At 38.1% G+C, this 25,508-nt stretch overlaps 1 protein-coding gene across 1 annotated transcript in view; it reads left to right on the plus strand.

The window, feature by feature from the left end:
- Positions 1 to 25,508, plus strand: part of LOC127673221 (zinc finger protein 208-like) — a gene marked incomplete at its 5' end in the record, with an annotated part of 81,442 nt that overhangs the window by 17,392 nt on the left and 38,542 nt on the right. The window contains one exon of the mRNA XM_052168821.1: positions 8,552 to 9,290. Coding sequence (XP_052024781.1) covers positions 8,552 to 9,290 — 739 coding nt within the window. The remainder of the gene's footprint in view (positions 1 to 8,551; positions 9,291 to 25,508) is intronic.

Here is a 25,508-nt window from a genome sequence, read left to right on the forward strand (position 1 = left end):
GATGTGCCTGCAAAATTCATGTTGTCATTGTTTTTACAGGCTAAATATAATTCCATTTTGTAAATGATCCATATATTCTGTATCCATATTTTGGTTGAGGTACATCTTAATTTTTTTCTTAGTTTCAAGCTGTTATAAATGAAACAGATATGAACTTAGTGGAGCACATACCCTTGTGGATAGATGGCTAAGAACATATCCTAAGTGTAACACTTCCTTCAGCTAAGTCTTAAATTCATAAAAGGAGTAGGCAATGTGTTTCCTAGTTGCAAGAAAAACTTTTAATAAAACCTGCTGCAAATGTGGTTTAAGTGACGCAAAGTCCATCAACATAGAAGTCAAACTTGAGAGGATTATACATATGGTATGTCTTCTGAAAACTGATAGATAATAAATTTCAAGATTATCGATTATTCCTGTATGGTTTCAGTTTGGCACTATTACAGCATTCTTTTGTACATTCAGCACCCCAGGGAAGTTCATTGCAGTGTAATTATGAGGATGATGCTTCAGTTTCATTTTGTGACCACAACTTGTTGAGATAACTAAGGTATTGGTAAATCAAGACATGGTTAGTACACAATATCTGCCCACAATGGGAAGGAACATGCAGCTGAGCAGTGGGACCTGGGGTGGTGGGTCCTCTATGGGGTTGGATCAGAAGTATCAGCCAGATGTGACTTCCTGTGAGTTTTCTAGTGGTTCTTGTTACTTGCAATTTCAGGTCATGACCTCTGAATAACTTCAGTATCATGGTTAATTGTAATTCTGTCCAGAACATCTGGACCAGTTGCTTTCTAGTAGAAGCATGGGTGGTTTCTGTGACTATGCAGCACCTGTGTCAAAAACTTTTTGTATTTTATAATATACACTAATAAGGCAGGAATAGGAATGGTGAGATGGCTCAGAGCTTAAGAGCTCTAGCTATACTTACACAGGTCATGAGTTCAATTCTTTGCAACCACATAGTGGCTCATAACTATATGTAATGGGACCTGGTGCCCTCTCCTGGCCTGAAGTAATACATTCAGGGAGAACATTGTAGAAGTAAGGAATTAATTCCTTAAAATATGAAGATGGATATGAATCTAATAGTTCTGATTTCATACATTACTAGTTTTTATTTCGTTTAGTTTCTTACTTTTTTCTGCTGTAGTTATTTTTTTTTTATATTTCTTTACCTTGTATGTTTAGGGTTTTGATTGTTATGCGGCAAATGAAGGACATCTTTCCCATTTTTTTTTTTCTACTTTTGATGCTTCCAATTCATTAACAGGCATCTTCTTTAGTTTAAGAGAGTTTTCATTCATGATTTCATTTGAAATATTAAATATTTTCTAGACCTTTATGTTGATTGATTCTTCTCCTCCTCCTCCTCCTCCTCCTCATTCTTCTTCTTCTTCTTCTTCTTCTTCTTCTTCTTCTTCTTCTTCTTCTTCTTCTTCTTCTTCTTCTTCTTCTTCTTCTTCTTCTTCTTCTTCTTCTTCTTCTTCTTCCTCGTTATTCACCTTCTCCTTCTTTCTTGTTATTCACCTTCTTCTTCTTTTCATCTGCTCCTCCTCCTTTTCCTTTTCCTTCTGTGACATGTCCTGAGAAAATAAACTAAATAAAACATGGAAGAGATCTGCTGCAAAAGAGGATGTATGGGGCAAGGGAAGAGAGTGAGAACCTGAGGTTGGTGATTTATTGTCCTGGCCAGTATTCATTATTATCCTATGCTGGTGTTAGGGCAGCTACATTCGTGGTGATTATGGCTCTAGGTACTGGTTTCCCAGGGTGTCTTTTTTGGGTGGGAGTTTACTCCTGGCTTATGGTTTGCTGTCTAGATTTTTAGAAAATGTTGGGTGACTGTTGCCCCTTTTTCTGACCTGTTTGGTTGGTATGTTGAAGAGGAAATGCTGACTAATGTTAAAAGCTTCGAGAGGAGGTGGGCAGGAAGAGATACTCTTAGCAATCCACAAGGATCCATAGTCAGGAGAGAGGTGAAGCTGCCATAATTTCTACATTTCAGAGCTACAGTGATCTGAAGGAGCCTCAGTTGTGGATGTGTCCTCATCAAAATGGCAGTTGCTATGTCTGTGAGTGATAGTGTTGAGGATTATGAGTGTGACAATATTCATAAGCAAGTGGGCCTAGGATGGATGAGATGACTTCCTGAGCATGCCACATGGACCGATCTGAAGGACAAGGTAAGAGATGATGTTTGTCCGTGCTTTTGCCTACTGTTTGTAGCTTCAGTTCTATTCTAAGCTCCCAAAGTGGTGAACTGATATCTGCCAGAACCATTAACAGCAACAATTTATTATGAGATTTATTAATTTTTTTATGAGATGTTTTTTGCTTCAGGATTCTACCACAGCAAGATAGTTGCAAGTTAGAACACCACCAACAACAACAACAAAAAATGGTATCAATAGGTGATTTTGCTGCTGGACAGAGTCTAGGTTCTGTTTTGAGGGATATGGAAATTATTAGAAATTGAGATGGCAAGAGTCATAGAAAGCTGTTCCTGGAGTTAAATCAGTTGTTCTTATAGGATTGTGAGTTTGGAGTGTTGACAATATGCAACCAGAGGAAATCGAGATCATAGCATTTGAGTGGAAAATATACTCTGAAATTTTTAGAGAGAGGTCATTCATGTGATATTTTGGACAAGAATCTTTTCTCCTTGGCTTACACCCTGAAATATTGAGTGGGGTAAAATTTGAAATGAATGTGCTGGTTTCTTTATTTTCCTTCCAATGTGTGTGTTTGTTCAATTTCCCACTTATTTATTTATTATTTATTTATTTTATTTAAATTTAAATTGCTACCATCTCTTCACTCCACTTTACACAGTTCTTCATTCCTAACTCCTTTTATCTCTCTAAGGAGCTCGGGGACCACAGGAGCATCTACCAACCTTGGCATTTCACATTTCTGGATGGTTAGGATTATCTCTCTTACTGAGGTCAGACAAGGCAACCAAGTTAGGTGAACAGTTTGGACAGATATTCAAGAGCATAAGGGACATCCCCTATACTTGATTTTAGTCAAAAGGCTGAGAAGCCATTAGATATATCTCCTGCTCCATTTGTTGGTGGAAACACATGAAGACTGAGTAGCTCATGAACTACATATATTGTGGGGAGCTTAGTCCATTCTGTGTATGTTTCTTGGTTGGTGGCTCAGTCTCTGAGTGCCTCCTAGAGTCTGGGTTAGTTGACATTGAGGTTCTTCCTATGGACTTCCTATTCCTTTGGAGACCCTCAATCCTTTCCCCCCAAAGACCCCCTGGACTCTGTCAAATGTTAAGCTGTGGGTGTCTACATCTGATTCTGTCAGGTGCTGGATGGACACTCTCAGAGGACAAGTATGCTAAACTACTCTCTTTAAGTATAAGAAAGTATTTCTTCAGTAATGTCAGGGATTGTTGCTTAACCATGGGATAGGTCTCAATTTGGGCAGGCTATTGTTAGGACATTCCTTCATTCTGTGCTCCATCTTTTTGCCTGCATTTCTTGTAGACAAGATGAGTTTTGGGTGGAAAGGTTTTGGTTTGGTTGGTATAATTAACTGCATTGGGGCACAGCCTGACTGCAGAATCTGGCCCTCTTCAGTGTCCATAACACACTGCTATGCATCTCAGCTACAATCAACCCCATAGACTCCCTGTTGCCCTTCCTTTCGTGGTCTGTGGCACATTCTAAAGATGCCTAAACTCTTAGAACCCTAACAGCTGCAGACTTCAATTAATTTTCCTCACCCTATGGCCCTTCTTTTCTCCTCACCACAACTTTTTGTTACTTCCCCTTCCCCTTTCTTAAATACATGCCTTTCCAGTTCTTTCTCTTTCATCTGTCTCCTATGACTATTTTATTTCTACTTCTGAGTGAGAGTCAACCATGCTCATTTTAGACTTCCTTCTTTTTAAATATTTATTTATTATATATAAATGAACACTCTTAGCTGTCTTCAGACACACCAGAAGAGGTTGTCAGATCTCATCACTTGTGGTTGTTAGCCATCATGTGCTTGCTGGTATTTGACCTAAAGTCTTTCCAAAGAGCAGTCAGTGCTCTTAGCTGCTGAGTCATCTATCCAGCCCCTTAGCCTTCCTTCTTGTTTTGTTTCTTCAGGGCCAAGAAATGCAGCAGGGATATCCAGTACATTATGGCTATTATTCATTTGTATGTGACTACATATATGCATGTCCTTTGGGGTCTGGGATACCTCACTTAGAATGATGGTATCTAGACGTATCGATGTGCCTGCAAAATTCATGTTGTCATGGTTTTTACAGGCTAAACATAATTCCATTTTGTAAATGATCTATATATTCTGTATCCATATTTTGGTTGAGGTACATCTTAATTTTTTTTTTTAGTTTCAAGCTGTTATAAATGAAACAGATATGAACTTAGTGGAGCACATACCCTTGTGGGTAGATGGCTAAGAACATATCCTAAGTATATCACTTCCTTCAGCTAAGTCTTAAATTCATAAAAGGAGTAGGCAATGTGTTTCCTAGTTGCAAGAAGGAACTTTTAATAAAACCTGCTGCAAATGTGGTTTAAGTGACGCAATGCCCATCAACTTAGAAGTCAAATTTGAGAGGATCATTCATATGGTATGTCTTCTGAAAACTGATAGATGATAAATTTCAAGATTATGGATTATTCCTGTATGGTTTCAGTTTGGCACTATTACACCATTCTTTTGTACAGTCAGCACCCCAGGGAAGTTCATTGCAGTGAAATTTTGAGGATGATGCTTGAGTTGCATTTTGCGACCACAACTTGTTGAGATAACTAAGGTATTGGTAAATCTACCATAGAAAGATGTATACAGGGAAAGGAAGTAGCCAAAATTTTAAAAGATGTGACTTTCAAGATTTTGCCTTGAGTGTCCAAGGAGACTTTAGACATTTGAACAGTGTAGGAGCTCCTGCAGACTGCTAGGATCACTGAAAAAAGACTGAAAGAATTTACATCACATCATGAACATTTGCCTATAGTGATCAGGGTATGTAGTTGATTGAAACAAAAAGCTGCCAGAGAGGATGATGTCATTGGCTGCTTGTCTGTACTGTCTGTCTTTCTTTGTGAAGCTTGTGGAAGATCTTGTGGTAGGAGCCATTCCAGATACCTTCCAGGATATTGTTTATAGAATGAAATCTTTATTTTTTTTCTCTCTTTTTTTGCTTTTCCAATAATTTATAAATTCATTGTCAACCTTATCACTGTCCCCATTATATGTCCATTGCCATGGCAGAGTCCCTCCTCCAGTCCCCTCTGTTTTTCTTTTAGAGGTTGTGGGGGCCCCAGGTATCCCGAAAATTGATGCATTAATTCTATTGTGAGTTGAGTACATCCTCTCTCACTGAGGCCAGACATGGCAGCCCAGTTCAGGAAACAGAGTCAAAAGATATTGCCCCCCCACAGCTATAGGGAAAGCCCTTGCTACTGTTGTTATTAGACGACCTTCTGAGCCTGTTAGCTGCACATCTCCTATATATGTGCCAGGGGCCTTATTCCGTCTTGTGTATGCTATTTGGTTTGTGGCTTAGTCTCTGAGTGTCCCCAAGGGTGCTTGTTACTTGAGTCTCTTGGTCTTCCTGTGGAGTTCCTATCCTCGTCAGGGGTTTCAATCTTCCTGCCAACTCTTCCATAATAGTCCCCAAGGTCCATGCAAGGTTTGACTCTGGATCTGTGCAGCTTTTTCAGTCAGCTGGTGGGTGGATCCTCTCAATAGACAATTAATCAAGGCTTCGGTGTGGGAGCAAAACAGAGTGTCATTAATAATGTCATGGATTGGTGCTTGTCTATAGAATGGCACTCTCGAGTGGGGCAAATTTTCATTGGCCATGCACTCAGTCTCTGCTCCAGATTTTACCCAGCATTTCGTTTAGAGCGGAAACATTGTGTCCTTGGTGTGTTCTGTGTTGTGGTTGAAACTGACCCTTCAACATTCTTTTCATACTCCCATATATGCACTATAATCTCTTTCCTTAAATCATAGAAAATACAATGGATACATTTGCTAATCAGTGATAATCTATTTTACAAGTCTAGTTGTTTTATATTTTTATATTTATTTTAGTTTTTGCTTTTCTTTTCCAAAAGAAATTTCGCTGTGTAGCTTTGTCTGTCCTGAAAGTAGTAGAGAAACCACAAAAAACACATGTCTTATATTTGTAATATAAGCATATTTTTGTGTGGTTTTTCTTTTTTGTTGTTGTTTTGTTTTGTTTTGTTTTTGGATTTTTTTTTGAGACAGGGTTTCTCTGTGTAGCCCTGGCTGTCCTGGAACTCTTTGTAGACCAGACTGGCCTCGAACTCAGAAATCTGCCTGCCTCTGCCTCCCAGAGTGCTGGGATTACAGGTGTGCGCCACCACCGCCCGACTCCGTGGTTTTTCATCCATATCATTAGTATTGAAAGTTGACTAAATGTTATAGACTAAACTTCATATTTCTGCCAGATGAATACAGATGTGCTGTGAATTTATAATTCTTTGTAAGAACTTTCAAATAGAACTTTGAGTTCAGTATCATTTTTCCCCATGGTTGTTTTTTGTAGGGATTGAGGGTCTTAAAATAAACATTTTAGTCTCCTAGAACACATTACAAAGGCCATGCCAGTATCTAGGTAAATGGCATACACCTGCCTGTGCCTCTGTGATTAAAGACATGAGAAAATACACACAGATTGCCTATCATGTTTGTAGTTAGTAATTGTTCATACAATTTTTCAGATGTGTGCTCGGTATTGTGGATCTGTTTCCTCTGCATCTCCCTCTTAATTCGCATTTCTTTGGCAAGGCTGTATCCTATTCGAAGTGTTCAAAAGTGACAGAGGTATATCTTATAATTAAAGCTCCTTCTAAAATGACACAGTAATTATAAATTCTGAGTCAGAAAATAGGCAGAGCAAGCACGAGAATTATGTGAATATATATTTGAGAAAGCATATATTTATTTTCCAGTGATGTTAGTATCATGCTTTGTGTTGTACATGTATGGGATATTTAGGATGCAGTGACTTTTCATGATGTGCATGTGAAATTCACTGAAGAAGAGTGGAATTTGCTGGATCCTTCCCAGAAGAGTCTCTACAAAAATGTGATGTTTGAAACCTACCTGAACCTCAAAGCTGTAGGTAAGATTGTTATTTTTTTTCAGAAGGAAAATGTTTTTTGGTTATTGATGATCTTCTATTATTTTAACTGTATGAAAATTGAGCTAAATAATTCAGTTTCACTGAATTTTCACTGTAACTTTCACAGTACAGTTAAAATTCACAGTATCTTTAATTTTGCCTATTTTCCAATAGTATATCATTCATTTTCTTGTACTGTGTTTTAGGCTATAATTGGGAAGACCATCATCTTGAAGAACATTGTCAAAGTAGTAGAAAACATGAAAGGTAATTTTCATGTGCAGGCTTAAACAAAATTGTCTCTGAGGAAATTTTAATATCTTATGGAATCTCCAGTTAAAAGCAAAATAACAGTACCTTAAGTGTAGCTATGATTATAATATTCTTACAAAACCATGTACCTCAAGATCCAATATCTGGTTTGTGTATCCATTTGATAAATAGCTCCATTAGAGCTATGCTGTGGACCTGACATTCTGTATAGCCTCAGAGTTTTTAGAAATTGCATGAAGAGTAATGATAAATCTATATCCAAAACATTCTAATAAGCAGTTACTCTATAGAAAGTTTGGTGATACTCATACTCTTGTAGTTATATGGTTAAGTTTGGTTGGAGAACATTTTATGAGTATCAAGAATGTTGTTGTGGAGAAACATTAGACTATATTGCACATGATATGAGACACAAAAATTCAAACAGTGTGAATGCAATGTGTAAAACTTTCATTTATCATTTCTTTAATTAGGTATATCTTGTGTCACAATGGATAAAAATGATGTGAGCATAGGAATATTGAAAGAGGAAACATAATTTTTTTGTTCTAAAACATGAAGATACATAGTATTCTGACTTTGATAGAAATTAGGAATGTGAAAGATGTTTGCAATTAGTTGGTTTTCTAGTTTTACAGGGAACATCCCAAAACTCATAGTATAGAAAATCTTTATGGGTATTAAGAATTGGCAAATTCTTCTGTGTGTCCTTGTTAATAGTCAAAAGTGTTGTAATTCACAAGGGAGGAAAAAATATGAATACAATCAGTGTTATACACATCAGAGTTGTTCTTTCTTCAGATAGCTAAAATGCATCATATTAAAAGAGGGTGTTATAAATATGAGCCATGTAATAACTATCACAGAGGTCTTGAACTACTCATGATGAGGGAGAACACCATGAACATATAAATTACTAAAACCTTAAGATCTGCTGCTTCTTTACCATTAGACAAATTGCAAACATAAGTCATATTGATTACATGATTGATCAGAGTTAAGAATTTGGTAAAGATTTCACATGTGCTAATTATCGTTGCAGGCATGTAAGAAGATATACTGGAGTGAAACTCTATGAGTGTAATATATGTGGTAAAGCCTTTACAAGATCAAGTCATCTCCAATATCATAAAACAACACATACTGGAGAGAAACCTTATGAATGTAATCAATGTGGTAAAGCCTTTACAGGACCCAGTCATATCCAAAGACATAAAAGAAGACATACTGGAGAGAAACCTTATGGATGTAATCAATGTGGTAAAGTCTTTGCAGCTCACAGTAATCTACAAAATCATAAAAGATCACATACAGGAGAGAAACCTTATAAATGTAATCAATGCGGTAAAACTTTTACACATCACAGTACTTTGCAATATCATAAAAGAACACATACTGGAGAGAAACCTTATGAATGTGATCAATGTGGTAAAGCCTTTGCACGGCGCAGTAATCTCCAATATCATAAAAGAACACATACTGGAGAGAAACCTTATGAATGTAATCAATGTGGTAAAGCCTTTGCACAGTGCAGTACTCTCCAATATCATAAAAAAACACATACTAGAGAGAAACCATATGAATGTAATCAATGTGGTAAAGCCTTTGCAGGACCCAGTCTTCTCCAAAGACATAAAAGAACACATACTGGAGAGAAACCTTATGAATGTAATCAATGTGGTAAAGCCTTTGGACAGCACAGTCATCTCCGATCTCATAAAAGAACACATACTGGAGAGAAACCTTATGAGTGTAATCAATGTGGTAAAGCCTTTGTACATCACAGTGGTCTCCAAAGACATAAAATGACACATACTGGAGAGAAACCTTATGAATGTAATCAATGTGGTAAAGCCTTTACAAGACCCAGTCATCTCCAGTATCATAAAAGAACACACACCAGACAGAAAATTTGTTAATGTAATCAATGTGGTAAAGTGTTTTCACCAGGGATAAGTCTCCAAATTCTGTGTGCTGGAGAGAAACATAATGAATATGATCATGAATTAAGTGGGAGTTAGGAGGGTATCATAGTAGGATATGATAGACATGGGTGCTTGGGATTATTTCCACTCTGGAGATTTTTTTTTTTTTTTATGTTTTTGCAAAGAAGTTTGCTGCCCTCGTCTAAAGAGTTTCTTTAAGGTTAAGGTAAAGATGTTTACATTAATTGTATTGACAAAGTAAGTCATGAAAATCCCCGCATAGAATTTGGCCTGAAAGTTTTTAACAAGCATAGAAACTAAGAAAGGAAAATTAAAAAAAGAAAGGTTTAAAATACAAGGCATCATCAGGAAGTTGAATGAAATTTAATCTTGTGATCAAGGATATTCAATAGCATTAAAGGAATGGTTACATTAGGACAAGATTACATTCAGCTAAACATATGGATTTGCAGTTGTATAAAAGAGAACTGTATCATGTTAGGAATTATTATTACCTGGATACTGTTTTGATGTAGACACATGAAGATACAATTATGTGTCAAATTGCCAAGAGATAGATTTGGATTCTGGGTTCTGAATTTAAAATATAAGCAGAAAGGCTTAGTTCCAGGCATGGTGTTACATGCTTTTTAACCCACCATTCACGGGACAGAGTCATGCAGATCTTTGAGATCAAGGTAGATCTCTAAGCAAGATCCAGGAAAGCCAAGATTAGGCAATGATATATTTGAAATATTGAAAGCTGCTGATAATGGAATAGAAGGAGCCATGTTCCAGTCCCAGGAAGCAGCAGAACTCCGAGAATTTTATCATGAAGTGGTGTTGAATATTGTCAGAGAATTTTGCATTACCTCATGAGATGATCAGTTCTTGGTTTTTCTTACACTTTAATCCCATTTTGTTGAACCATCACCGTTTCTAGAATGAAGCCTTCCTCATTGTTAATGGTGGACGATCTTTTGATGTGTTTCATATTTTATTTTATTTGTTTTATCTTTTAAGTATTTTTGAACCTGTGGTTTTAGGGATAATTGGTCTGTAATTCTCTTTAATTACTCAGTCTTTCCTGACTGGATATATGAGTAATCAGGGGTTCAGAAAATAAATTGACTAATATTTATTTTGTTTCTATATTGTCGAATACACTGAATTCTTCTTAAATCCTCTTTGAAAGTCTGGTAGGACTCTACCCTAAAACTCATAGACGTGGGCTCATACTGGGGACATATTTTTAATGAATTCTGTTTTCCTTAATGTTTATGTCAGTTTAATTTGTTTTTCTCTAGTTTAATTTTGGGATGTGGAATCTATTGAGGAAGTTAGCTATTTCTTTTAGAATTTCCAAGTTGGTGGAATGCACCCTTTTTAAACTATGTCTTTACATCTCTCTGGATTTCTTCATTACCTGTTAATTAATCCCCCATTTCATTTTAGATTTCATTAATTTGTATATTCTTTATCTTTTAATGGGGTTTGTTTTTCTTGTCTAATAAAAGGATCAAAAGACCAACTTCATGTCTCATTAATTATTTGAATAGTTCTCTTTCTATTTTATCAATTCCATGGATGGGTAAGGGGATGAACTTGGAGCATGTTTGAGACAGGTGGGATATTTTGCATGCTTGTCAAGGGTTTTAGATTGTTTGCTTGTTTTTTTTTTTTTGTATGTTTGTTTGTTTTTTGGTTTTGGTTTTTTTGTTTTTGTTTTTGTTTTTGTTTTTGGTTTTTTTTTTTTTTTTTTTTTTTTTTTTTTTTTTTTTTTTTTGAGACAGGGTTTCATCATTAGCCCGAGATGTCCCTAGATATAGTTTTGTAAGCCAGTCTGGCCTCGAACTCACAAGATATCTGCCTGTTTCTGCCCCCGCCCCCAGTGCTCGGATTAAAGGTGTATTCCACCACTGCTTGGTTGTCCATGTTCTTTTTAAATATGGTAGGATGTAGACCGACAGTGAGAGCCACCTGATACCTGAGAACGCATGGCAACTGCTAAGTGCAAAACCTGTTATTGCTGTCCTACTGTTTTGTTGAAAAGAAAGGGATTCAAGAGGGGTTTAGAAGGGTGGTAACTTCAGCAGCCAAGCCATTAGCTCAGGGGCTAAACATTTTGCCCATGTTTTTTATTGACTGTGTTTGCAGTTATCACTGTAAAGCAGTAATGTCACCCAGTGATATTTAATATTCCCTCTGATAAAGGGGTCCAAGCCGCGGATCCAGAGGTTGCTGTGTTGAAGTAACTTGCTGTAATTTCTAAATGTTGCCTGCAATCTTTGTTCTCAAACTGGAGTCGTTTGAGTAGCATACATGTAGTGTGTGATGTTTATTAACTTGCACGTTTTGGGACAGGATCCTGCTGTGTAGTCTAGGGCTGCCCTAGAACCCACTACGTCTTCTATGTTGGGTGGAGTTCACTGCAGTCTCCTGGTTTACAAGTGCCCAGTGATGTGTGTGTGGTGGTGGCAGTGTACGTGTGCCTCACCTGCCTAGGCTGATGCTTTTAAAGACGCTCTTCAGAGCCTGGGGAGGGATGAGCTGTGTCCTGACCTCAGAGTAGGTAATAAATTGATCAGCAACCACTAATTAATATCAAGGACATTTACTGCCATTCTTTAAAAAACATAATAATTAGCCGGGCGTGGTGGCGCACGCCTGTAATCCCAGCACTTGGGAGGCAGAGGCAGGCGGATTTCTGAGTTTGAGGCCAGTCTTGTCTACAGAGTGAATTCCTTTACAGCCAGGGCTACACAGAGAAACCCTGTCTCAAAAAACAAAAACAAAAACAAAAAAAACAAAAAAACAAAAACAAAAAAAAACAAACAAACAAAAAAAAACATAATAATGTTTTTAGTAGCAGTGTGTCTGTGAGCCTGGGAAAGCTGATGTTGGGAGTCATATGTACTCTTCTGTTGTATGTGAACTGGGCCCCATGATGACGTAATGATATTTCCCATCTGGGAATTCTGCCTATGTGGATAACTCACTTTCTACTTTCATTGGCGGCTGGAAAGAAGATTTTGATATTATGAAAAATAGGACTAGGAAGGCAGAGGAGTGAAAAGATAGAACCTGGTTTCGCACAGCACAACAAACAATTCCTCTGACACGATCCTGAGACTGACCCTAACTCTGACATTTCTTCTTTGTAAAATAGGGAAACTATTGATTCAGTGAAACCATGAAGAATAATGGTGGCCATCTTGAACCTAACCCTGAGCCTATCCCTGTGACTTATTCTAAATCTCTAATCTTATCTTATCTCCTTAATTTCCTAATCATCTTTACTATAACAGCCCTTGTTCTGATCATAACCATAACCCTCTAATCCCCTAGGGGTGTTTCTAAATTATACATTTTAAATTGAGAAACCGTTTCTTACTCTTGATCTTTAGAGATGTTCTGACCCTCCTTTGATCTAGACTAGAGATGCCTTTTCAACCTATATATGGAAAGGTCATTTTTTGCTTTTTGTATTTGTACTACTTTATTTTACTAAACAAAAGAGATTTGTTTAACTTTGCTTTTTTAAAACTCGCATCAGAAGTAATTATTTCCTAAGTATTCCCTGTAAGATCCTGCAACGTGAAATTAACCAGTTCTTGATATATTTAACTTCCCTTGGCTGACAGCCTTCATCAGGACATTCTATTAATTACCCTTTCTATATACAGAGAAAGATTCATTTTCACTATGATTTGAGATAGGCTTATCTAGAAATTCTATACTAATCTAACTGTGTGCTTTTTCTCCAATTTGCCACTGATGAAAATTATCTGGATAATAATAGTGTTCAACAACAATTGCCTTACATATCTGGCTTTTCCTCTGAGGTTGTCCATTACCTATCATCTGTTTAAGGGAGCTTCAGTTTCCCTGATCCAAGCATTTAGCCATAAACAAACCTCCTGGTTTGTTTGTTTGTTTGTTTGTTTGTTTTGCGACATATTTTCTCTATAGCCCTGGCTGTCCTTGAACTCACTTTGTAGGCCAGGCTGTTATTCCTGTGTTACAGTTTTCTGTCTAGATGTATAGAGTGTTGGCTGAGTGTGGCCTCTTTCACTGACCTCTTTGATATGTTCAGGAGAGATTGCTGGTTAATGTTGACTGCTAGGAGAGCAGGTGGGCAGCGAGAGATCATGTTTTCAATCGACAAGGGGACAGAGTCAGGAGAGAGGTGAATCTGCCAGCATTTCTCCATGTCAGAGCAACGTTCATCTGAAGGAGCCTCAGTTGAGGGTGTGCCCTCATCAGAATGGCAGTTGTTGTGTCCGTGTGAGGTAGTGTTCGTGATTCTGAATGTGACGATATTCATAATCAAGTGGGCCTGAGCTGGATAAGAGAGCTACCTGAGCATGGGACAACGCCCAAGCAGGAGAGCAAGCCAGGACACCAAGCTTGTCCATGTTTTTACCTTCAGTTTGTAGCTGCAGTTTCATAAAACAGGCCTAAACAGACACAAAAAGTTTGACGATAATACCATGCATCCTATCACATCACCAAAGACTTAGGCTGGGTTTGAAATAATAAGAGAAATCCCACATCAACATGGATACCGAACTACACCCTAATTCATGATAACTCGGACAAGGAAGAATTAAAGAAAAAACGATTAGAGTTTAGTGAAAATGAAGGCAAAACAAATCCTAACCTTGGACACACAACGGATGCAGCGCTAATAAGAAAACTCGTAGCTCTGGTTATTTGTAATTCCCACAAAAAAACAAGGATCAGGTGAATAGTTTCCCGCTGACTACAGACAATGCCGTCCTCTGATGCATATGTGACTGGGGTCCCGCCCAAGCCCAAGTGTGCTCTTTGCTGGATGGCTTAGACGCTGTGAGCTCCCAGGGGTCTGGGTTACTGATACTGTTGGTCTTCTTAAGTTATTGGAATTCCCTACAGCTCCTTCCATTCTTCTTCTAACTCTTCCATAGGGATCCTTGACCTGAGTGCAATGATTGGCTGTGAGTATCTGCATCTGTCTCAGTTGCTGTCAGAGCCTCTCAGAGGACAGCCATGCTAGGCTCCTGTCTGCAAGAACATAGGGTTTCTTCCCTTCTCAAATGGCTGTCTCCCAATATAGATTTTTGTATTGAAAAAAAAAAAGAATTAAAAACAGTTTATGATAAAATTGAAGATTTTCATGGAAAATATTTCTGATAATATAGAAGAGATATATAGAAAAAAGTTTAAAATTTAAAATTTTCATGGAAAGTTAAAGAGTAAATTGATATACATAAAACATTGCTATATTAATTCAAAAATAAAATAGAAGCTTTTATGGTTGAATTAAAGTTTTACATTGAAAATATTTCTGATAAAATTATAGAAAATTTTAGAAAAAATATGTTAAAATTGAAGATTATCATGGAAAATATTATATAGATAAAATAATGTTAGGCATACACCTTCAATTAACTTAGAAAGGTTTTTTATATCTACCACTTTATCTATAAAATTGCTATGGGAATATTAAATTTTAACGTGTTTCTCAACATATTCTTGAATTTTATTAGTAATATTTTTACGTAAATCTTCAATTTTATCTGAAAATGTTTGTAATTCCACTTTCAGTCAACTTAGAATTATTTTATACCTCTCATTTTATATGTATAATCTCCATTATAGTGTTCAATTTTAACATGTTTTTCTATGTATTTTTTCAAATGTATCAGAAATATTTTCCATGTGACTCATCGAGTTTATCAGAAAATGTTTACAATTCCAATGTAGTATTCACAATGAGACAGAGCTATACTTTTCACAATCAGAAAAAGGGGGCTTCAGGCCCACCAGACCTTGATGTTGGTGGTGACTCAATACAGACACTTTGAGCAGCTTGTAAAAACCTGTTTTTTGTTATGACCATGCACCAAGTATCTGGTTGTACATCACATTTGTCTCCTTTGTTATTGTTTGGAGACAGGATTCTAAACAAACCTGATGAAGGAACATGGGAATCCTAACATCCTAGTCTCTAACCACCCTGCTTAGCATCCTATCTGTGGGGTGTGTTTAAGGCCGTCCTCCTTCAGCTAAAAGCTACTTACTGTCACTATTTCCTAAGCTCGGTAAGACCTTTCCTTCACCAAATCCAACCTTCTACACCTCAGTTTAATATTGCAGTGCTCCCCAACACATGAGAGGACTTTTAAATATTCCACAAAATTAACTGCAGGTGGATCTTATATCTTGGTGTTAACTGCTAAGGGCAGAACTTGTAGAAGATTCCAGAGAAACCAGCGCTGTCAAAGTTTGGATCCTGCCCATGACATTTCTTCAAGCAAGCCCCTGGTCCAAGTATTTTGAGCAGATTCTGCCCTGATAGTGAAGTTATTCAGAGGTCACGGCCTGATCTAGCAAGGGAGGAGCACCACAAGGGACCTCACAGGTGCAAACATCTGGCTACACCTGGCCGACGCTTCCCATGCAGCTCTAGGGAGGACCAACCACCACTGCTCCCACTGCTCATATGTCTGCTTCTCCTTACTATGGGCCGTGACACTGTGGTCAACATGTCTCAAAAACGGAGCTTACTATAGACATTTACATGAAAAAATTATGGAATTCAAAGCTAAATGGAACTAGAAAAAGGCCCAGTGCTAGGATTGTTTTCCATGTAAATCTCCAATTTTATCAAGATTTTCTAATTCTCTCATTATTTAATTTAGAAATATTTTTATTTCTATCATTTTAGAAGCATCCCTTACATTCTAAATCTTCAACTTTCACACTTCTTTCTATGTATTTCTTCAATTTAATCAGGAATATATTCCATGAAAATCTTCCCTTTCATCCCAAATTTTTCTATGCCCTTGGTCATTCAGTAAAAATAAAATTATCTACATTTTTTAACATTATTTTCTAACAAATTCTTCAATTTTAACACATTTTTCAATTTATTACTTTAATTTTCTCAGAAATGTTTTACATGTAAACCTTCAATTTTATCAGAAAATGTTTCTAGTTTATTTTTCAATCATTGTAGGAATTTTTTAAGTCTACTGTTTGTCTGTATTATTTTTCAAATAAACCTTCACTATTTCAAGTTCTACTTCATTTTTTCACAAATATTTTCAGTGAATGTTTGTACTACCTTTTTCAATTAGTTCAGAAAATGTTTATATGTCTAATATTTTATCTGTATTATCTTTTCTGATATCTTCAATTATAATGCATTTCCTGTATATTACTTCAATTGTATTAGAAATATTTTCCATCAAAATCTTCAATTTTATCAAAATTTTTTTCTAGGTTATTGGACAATGTTCTAGGTATATTTTCTATGTTTAATATTTTACTATTATTATTTTCCAAAATATTATTCAATTTGAATGCAAACATATATCTTCAATATCACTACAGATATTAGTTAAGATAAACTTTAATTTTATCAGAAAATATTTCTATATAATTTTTCAATTATTTAGAGATATTTTTATGTACACAAAATTATCTGAATAATTTCCAGTGAAAATCTTCAATTTAACACTACTTTTCTATGCACTGCTTCAATTTTATCAGAAATATTTTCCATGAAAATCATCAATTTAATAAGAAAATGTTTTTAGGTGCTTGATTTAGTAAAGATGATTTATCTTTTACCATTTTTATTTTCCAACAGATTCTTCAATTTTAACACTTTATTTTTCAATTTCTTCCTAAAAGTGAGTTTGCCTACACATTTAGTTTTCTTTGTCAACTTTTTATGTGTATTTATTTTCAATGCCAAATCTTAATTTTAAATAAATTTTCTGTATATTTCTTCAATTTTATAAGAAGTATTTTCCCTGAAAGCCATCAATTTGATTAGAATTTTTTTACATGGTTTGTCAGTTAGTTTTGATGTATTTTCTATGTTTACACTTTCATGTGTATTATTTTACATCAAATTCTTCAATTTTAACACACATATTTATATATTTCTTTAAATTCAGTGAAAATGTCACATTGGCATCACTGTCAGTCACTCAGATACTGCTGGTCCTGCCCCTGACATCACGCCAATCCCGCCCCTCGCCCATCTATCTCAGCTCCGGGCGGGAGCCATGTTGGATTCCCTGACTGTCACCCAGCAAAGCCTGGTCGTGCCCCCTGACGTCCCCCGAGCCTCGCCCCTGGCCCATGACCATGCACCTCAGCCCCTGGCGGGCGCCATGTTGGCCTCCCTGTCCATCACCCAGCAACCGCTGGCACCACCCCTGACGTCACCACAGCGCCCGCCCTGCATCCAGCCTCCTGGAGTGTTGTCATTTCTTGTCTAATTTTCATGAATGAAAGTGGGCTGGGAGTTTGAATGTGTGCTTTTGTAGGAGGTCTGGCAGAGGCGGGAAGGAGGTGAGCTCGCGCATTTAGCGACTGCTGCGATTGCTGAGCTTCCCGGGCTCTGAGCAGCCTGGCCTGGAATTGTGGAACGGGACCTCATTCACATGTGCATCCAGATGAAGATAGTGCTCCATGCTGCGGGTGTGTGTGAGCTCTGGAGTAACTCTGGGCTATCCTCCTGTCATCTCCGCAGACGCGGTCTGTGAGTTTGGGGAGGCCTGGCATGATGCGGGCTTCCTGCTCTGTAAAGTTTACCGTGGGGCGGAGTGCAAACTGTCTCTGTGCTCTAGGAAGGGACAGTGGACGGGCAAGGAGCGGGCTTCCCGCTCTGGAAAGTTTGCAGCAGGGCGGAGTGCAAACCCTCTCTGTGCTCCTCCAGGAGGGGACAGTGGCCAGGCAAGGCGCTGGCTTCCCGCTCTGGAAAGTTTGCAGCAGGGCAGAGTGCACACCTTCTCTGTGCTCCTCCAGGCGAGGACAGTGGCTGGGCAAGGCACAAGCTTCCCGCTCTGCTCTGGAAAGTTTGCAGCGGGGCAGAGTGCAAACCCTCTCTGTGATCCTCCAGGTGGGGACAGTGGCCTCCTGGCGTGACCCGCCTGTGGGGAAGGAAGCCGAGTCTGGCCGCCCTGGATCTCTGGGCTGTGTGCCCGGCCCTGGCTTCTGGCTGTGAGCTGGTGAGACAGGTAGGGAATTTACAGGCCAATAAACTGCATCCTGATCCTTAATGACACAGGCTGGGCTGTGACATGACAAAGACCTGGTAGAGTTTACAGAGGTCTGGGCTGGCGCTTTCCCAAGGAACTTAAATAATCAGGTTGGAGCCGGCTGGGGTCAAAGGCTGTGGGATGGACGGGGCTAGGTCCCAGGCTATTTTTTTTCTTTAGTTTTGTTAATTATTTATGTAGTAGTTATTTATATTGTTTTCCTTTGATGTTTGCTGTTTTGATTATTGTGCAGCAAAGACAATTTTCTACAATCTGTTTGATATTTTGGATGCTTCTTTTACATTAACAGGCACCTCCATTAGTTTAAAAAAGTTTTCATTTAGGATTTTATTGGAAATGTTTTCTAGACATTTATGCTGATTGATCTTCACTCTTGCCCTCACCTTCTCCTTCTAAGGTGTTCCCTGTGGGTATGCAGCTTGAATGCTTCTCTGTGTCCTGCTCTGAGCTCTACTGTTGTGTCCTGTGAGGGGACCTCAGGGAAACGCTGAAATTAAGACATGGTGAGTACAGGATCACTGCCCATGATGGGGAAGAGCATGCAGCTGAGCTGTACGCACTGGGGTTGTGGGTCCTCTATGGGGTTGGATCAGAAGCATCAGCCAGATGTGACTTCCTGTGAGGTTTCTAGTGGTGCTACTTACTTCATAGTTCAGGCCATGATCGCTGAATAATTTCAGTATTATGGCTGATTGTAATTCTGTCCAAAACATCTGGACCAGTTGCTTTTTTGTAGAAGCATGGGTGGTTTCTGTGACTATGCAACACCTGTTTCCAGACCTTTTTGTCTTTTATAATATACATTAAGAAGGCAGGGTTAGGGCTGGAGAGATGGCACAAAGGTTAATAGCTCTGGTTGTTCTTACACAGGCCATTAGTTTAAATCTTAGTAACCACATGGTGGCTCATAACTATATGGAATGGGGTCTGGTGCCCTCTTCTGGCCTGCAAGAATACATGCAGGGAGAACATTGTGTGTGTATTGAATTAATTCCTTAAAAATAATAATATGGGTATGAAAATAATAGTTGTAATTTCATACATTTCTAGTTTTCTTTTCCTTTAGTTTGTTAAATTTTTTGCAGCAGTTTTTTAAATATTTCTTTATCTTATATGTTTAGTGTTATATTATGTGGCAAAGGCACTTGTCACACTCTGTTTAGTATTTTTGATGGTTCTCGTACATTACCAGACACCTTCTTTAGTTTAGGGAAGTTTTCATTTATGATTTTATTGGAAATATATGATAGACCTTTATCATCATCATCTTCTTCTTCTTCTTCTTCTTCTTCTTCTTCTTCTTCTTCTTCTTCTTCTTCTTCTTCTTCTTCCTCCTCCTCCTCCTCCTCCTCCTCCTCCTCCATCTACTTCTCCTCCTTTTCCTCCTTCTTCCTCTTCTTCCTCTTCCTCCTCTTCCTCCTCTTCTTCCTCCTCCTCCTCTTCTTCCTCTTCCTGTTCCTCTTCCTGTTCCTCTTCCTGTTCCGATTCCTCCTCCTCCTCCTCCTCCTCACCTCATCCTCATTTGTATTTTTGCCTTCTTATATGTTGCAGAAATCTTTGTTGTTTAATGCCAGGAAAGTTTTATAATCCAGATATTTTTTTGACTAATGTGACCATTTTTTTGTATTAATTATTTTTTTTATTAGTTCTATTCTTTATTTACATTTCACATTTTGTAACTGTCCTGGTTCTCCCCTCCCTCGGAAAATGCATTAAGCCATCTCCCCTTCTTCAATCAACCCTCCCCCGTTCCCCTGTCCTGATATTCCTCTACTCTATGGCATCAAGCCTTTCCAGGGGCAAGGGCCTCTCCTCTCCTTGGTGTCTAACAAGGCTGTCCTCTGCTGCCTGTGCATCTGGAGCCATGAACAATTTCATGTATACTCTTTGGTTGATGATTTTGTCCCCGAGAGCTCTGAGAGTACTGGGTCACTCATTGTTCCTTCTGTGGTGCTGCAAACTCCTTCAGCTCCTTGGGTTCGTTCTCTAGTTCCCCATTGGGGACAAGTGATATCTCTCAGTTATTAATAGGAACTATGCAAAATAGTCTGCCTGCTGGGCGGTGGTGGCACAAGTCTTTAATCCCAGCACTTGGGAGGCAGAGGCAGACACATTTCTCAGTTTGAGTCCAGCCTGTTCTACAGAGTGATTTCCTGGACAGACAGGACTACACTGAGATACCCTGTCTCGAAAAATCTAAAAAAAAAAAAAAAAAAAAAAAAAAAAAAAAAAAAGTCTGTCCAACTCTAGTGCTTTAAATTTTACTATAAATACCAATTCCTTTGTGCCTTTTATTTGGTACCTTTATGATTAAAGTGTGGAAAAAAATAAATAGAAAAATATTTACCACAACTTGGTTGCTTTAATTATTATTTTCTGTTCAGCGATTGAAATGGAATGAAAAATAAGATGGCAGATGATACTCAGTAGTCCTGGCTCTTCTCTTGTTCTTTCTAGAAAATGTGCTTTCAGACAGCTTTTTAAGTAGATAAACTGGTGACCTTGAACTGGAACTATATACTATCAGAGTAGAACACATAGTATATATATATATACTTCTTTATTAAGACTTAAATATTACCACCAAATGATACAATATGTTTAACAAATAAATCCACAATATATTGTCAGAACATTAATTCAGGAGTGGGGAATAAACAACTTTTAATGCTTCTTTCTAGGTTTCAATGACACGACACTTTAAAAGTATCATAGTTTATCAAAGGATAACGGTAAAATTATTGTTTTTCCCTAAAGAAAATTGGCAAAGCATTTCTTTTAAAAAAAAGATTCATTTACTTATTTAATGTATATGAGCATAATATCCCTGCCTTCATACACAGAAGAAGAGGGCATAGGATCCCATGACAGATTGTAGTGATTCACCTCATGGTTGCTGGGAATTGAACTTAGAACCTCTGGAAGAGCAGCTAGTGCTCTTAACTTCTGAGCCTTCTCTCTAGTCCTAAAGTACATTCTATACATCAAAAACAATTTACTCAGGATGTCTTTAGTCAAATTCACATTACCTAACTAGTTATTTCCCCCACAAATTATACAAATACTTTATGAATAGAATTAACTTAGTCAAAGTTAACCAGTTTACTTTACTTGTAATCTATTTCGTGTTAAGAAAAATATGTGAAGAATTAATCATGATTCCATGTGAATATTCTATATATAAGTAATAAAATTCCAATTTCATTAAGCCATGAATTTATATTTATTGCTTGTCCAAAATACTTTTTTCCATAATTTTGATTGATTATCTTGTGAAAACTTCACATCAAAATCTTTAGTAAGCATACTTTTAGTTTGTACAGAAAGTAAACCATACATATCTAGAGCAGAAGAGTACTGAAGGCCATTTTATCTCAGAGGAAAATTAGCTGAATAAATAACTGACAGTGAGACCCAGCATAGGGTAGCACAATTATTCTTTGCTGGCAGCAGTCTGTCCTGCCCTTGGCAACTTGTCCCTTGATTATCTGTTTGATTTTGTGAATATCAAAGTAATCTCTTCCTTTGTTAGTATGCTAGTTTGGAAGTGCTAAGGATAAAATTTTGGGTTCTTTACAGAAACCATTGAATGAATAAGGTAGAAGCTATCAGAATAAGAATAAAACAAAACATTAAGATATAAAATGAATAACTTATAGGTCTGATATTTTATGTAATAGGGATCCTATTGACTCTGTGAGACCACCAAGAATAATGATGGAGACCATCACATTACAACTTTGTCTTGTACCATTGGTTATATTTACTAAGGCCTTGGTGAAGACAAATGGCCCATGCAATATTTATGCTATCATTAAAATGATGGCATTTCAAATCTCTGCATGATTAGGCATATCTCTCTTACTGAGGCCAGACAAGGCAGCCAAGTTGGGGGAACAATTTGGGCAGACAGACAGCAGCTTACGGGACATCTCCTGCTCCATTTGTTGGAGGAAACACATGAAGACTGAGTAGCCTTTCTACTACATCCATGGTAGAAGATTCATTCCAGCATGTGTATTCTCTTTAGTTGGTGATTCAGTCCCAGAGAGTCTCCTAGTCTCCAGGTTAGTTGACACTGGCGGTCTTCTTACGGACTTCCTATTCATTCCAAGGCCCTCAACTCTTTCCCCAACTCTTCCAAAAGACCCGCTGTGCTCTTTTAGGCTGTGGGTGTCTGCATCTGTTTCAGTCAGGGGCTGGGTGGAGACTCTCAGAGAACAAGAATGCTACGCTGCTCTCTGGAAGTATAATACCATATATCCTCAGTAATGTCAGGGATTGGATTTTGCCCACGAGATGGGTCTCAAGTTGGGCACGGTACAGTCTGGCCACCCGTCATAGTCTGCTCCACCTTTTCACCTGCATTTATAGTAGACAGGAAAAATTGGGGTGGAAATGATTTTGGATCAGTTTGTGACCTTAACTCCCCACTCAGTGCCCTGTCAGACTGCAGGATCTAGCGTCTTCAGAGTCCATATCTCATTACCGTGCATTTCTGCTAAGATTACCCCCATAGACTCCTTATTGCCCTCCAATTTGTTATCTTTAGCACATCCTAAAGATACACCACCATTCCACGCCCACCTGCTGTAGATTTCAATTCATTGTCCTGGCACTCTGGTCCTCTCTTGTCTCTCACCCCACCTTTTCCTGTTCTCTCCCCCTTCCCCTTTCTTATCTGCTCTCTTATCCAGTTCTCTCTCTTCCATCTGCCTGTTATGACTGTTTTATTCCGCCGTCTGAGTGAGATTCAACCTTGCTCCTTTGGGTCTTCCTTCCTGTTTCTCTTCTTTTGGTCTATGGAGAGCAGTGTGTATATCCCATACTTTATGGCTAATGTTCACTTGTAAATGGGAACAGACCTGCTTGTCCTTTTGTGTGTGGATTATCTCAGTCTGTGTCATAGATTCTAGTTGTATCCATTTGCCTACAAGATTCATGATGTCCTTGCTTTTAATAGCTGAAATAGTATTAAAATTTGAAAATGTAAAGCCTTTCTGTATTCATATTTCAGTTGAGGGGCATATGGACATTTTCAAGTTTCTAGCTTTTATAAATAAAACATATATGAACTTACTGCAGCAAATGTTTTGGTGGGCATATGCTTGAGAAGGTACCCTAAGTGAAATTCTTCCTCCTGCTATGTCATGAATTATTTGAAGGTGCGAGCAAATTATTTCCCAGGAACAGGAAGGAACAGTAAATAAAATCTGCTGCAATTGTAGACCAAGTGAGACAGTGTCCATCAACATAGAAGCCACCCTTGATAGGATCACACATTTTATGCTGGTTCTGGAAACTGACAGAAGAAAAATTCAAGGTCATGGATTCTTCCTCTATGTTTTAAGTTTTGCAGTATTCTAGACATCTTTTGGCAGAATCAGAGCCTTGGTTATGGCTCTGAGAGATCATTGCCTAGAAGTTGTAAGGATGACGCTTAAGTTGTATTTTGGGCCCAGCAGGTGTAGAGATGCCTAAGACATTGGTAAATCCTCTGAGAAGATAGGCATACAAGGAGAGGAAATTCCCAAAGTGGGAGATGTATGAGAAGTTACAGGAAGAGGATCATCTAAGCCCTTAGAAACTGAAGTCTAATGTGTTTAAGACAAAGCTACAGGATTGGGTGTTTGTCCTGCTGTGTTTCTTGCCTTGGTTCAGACTTCTCTCCTTATGTGAACATTCCGATTTATTGGAACGTGAAGGAGTATTCTGTGCCATTGCTTGTTGGAAAGATACAACATGCTTTCTGATTTTGCAATATGTGGCTTTCAAGATATTGCCTTGACTGTCAGAGGAGACTTTAGAATTTTGAACACTGTGAGATATCCTATAAACTATGAGGATCAAAGTAGACTGAATGCGTTTTCACCACAGGATGAGCGTGAACCTATCATGACCAGGGTCACAATGCAGTTGATTGAAAATAAAACATCTAGATAGGATGATGTTTTTGAATACTTGTCTGTTCTGTCTGGCTTCCATTGTAGTTTTTGGGAAGGTCTTGTATGAGGAGCCTTTCCAGATACGTATTTTCAGAGAGGACAGTGATTATAGACTGGAAATATTTATTTCTTCCTTACAGTTTTTCTATCTCCAATAGTTTATATATTTTTCATATCCCTAATCACTGTCTCCACTCAAGGTCCTTTTCCCTCACAAACTCTTTCCTCTCAATCACCTCTGTTTTTTTCTGTTAGAAGGTGTGGGCCACATGGATATCCCCACACCATTCAATTTTATTCAAAAATGGTGATTAGATTATAACTTCTGTGTCAAGAAATAAGTGAAGGAAGCACCAGAATTAAATGAATATATTGTCAAGAAAGCACACACTTATTTTTATACTGATATCAGTATCATTTTTTGTCTCTGAGGAAATTTTAATATCTTATGGAATCTCCAGTTAAAAGCAAGACTATAAAATAACAGTTCTTTAAGTGTAGCTATGTTTATAATATTCCTGTCTCAGTGACAAAGACAGATACTACCTTAGAGTAAAAGGTTGAGCCCAGTGCCCTTTGACTTTATAATGTGCACATTGATCTTTTTCCAAGTGCGGTTTATCTCTTCTGGGTCTCCTTGTCCCCTGCCATTTTCTGTCTCCCAGGTCCCCTGACTGCCAAATCCTGTCTCTTTTATCTCTGTCTACTACTGCGGCCAGTATTCTAGTCAAAGTTTTTTCTTGCTTTGTCTTTTCTCCTCTCCCTCTTTTCTCTTTCCTGTTTCTCTTCCTCTGTCTCCCTCTTGTGGTACACTTTCTCAGCATCTCAAACCACATCCCTTACAGTACAATCTTGCAATCCCTCAATCCGCTGCAATTTCTTTCTGATGTCAGGAGCTGACTGCCCAATAAAGGCAATCATCACAGAGGCTCTCTGTCCTACAGACATGGGGTCAAAAGGGGTGTAGCTTCCGTAAGCCTCCATGAGCCTTTCCAGAAAGACTGAAGGGGGTTCAGTCAGCGCCTGCATGACCTCTCTCACCTTAGCCAGATTTGTGGGCCTTTGTGCGGTACCCTTGAGACCCGCCTCGAGAGCCTGATGGTAATTGGACAGCTGTTCCCTACCTTGTGCCATGTTATAGTCCCATTGAGGACGCATCAAGGGG

The sequence above is a fragment of the Apodemus sylvaticus genome, chromosome 22, assembly GCF_947179515.1.
Source record: "Apodemus sylvaticus chromosome 22, mApoSyl1.1, whole genome shotgun sequence".
NCBI lineage: Eukaryota > Metazoa > Chordata > Mammalia > Rodentia > Muridae > Apodemus > Apodemus sylvaticus.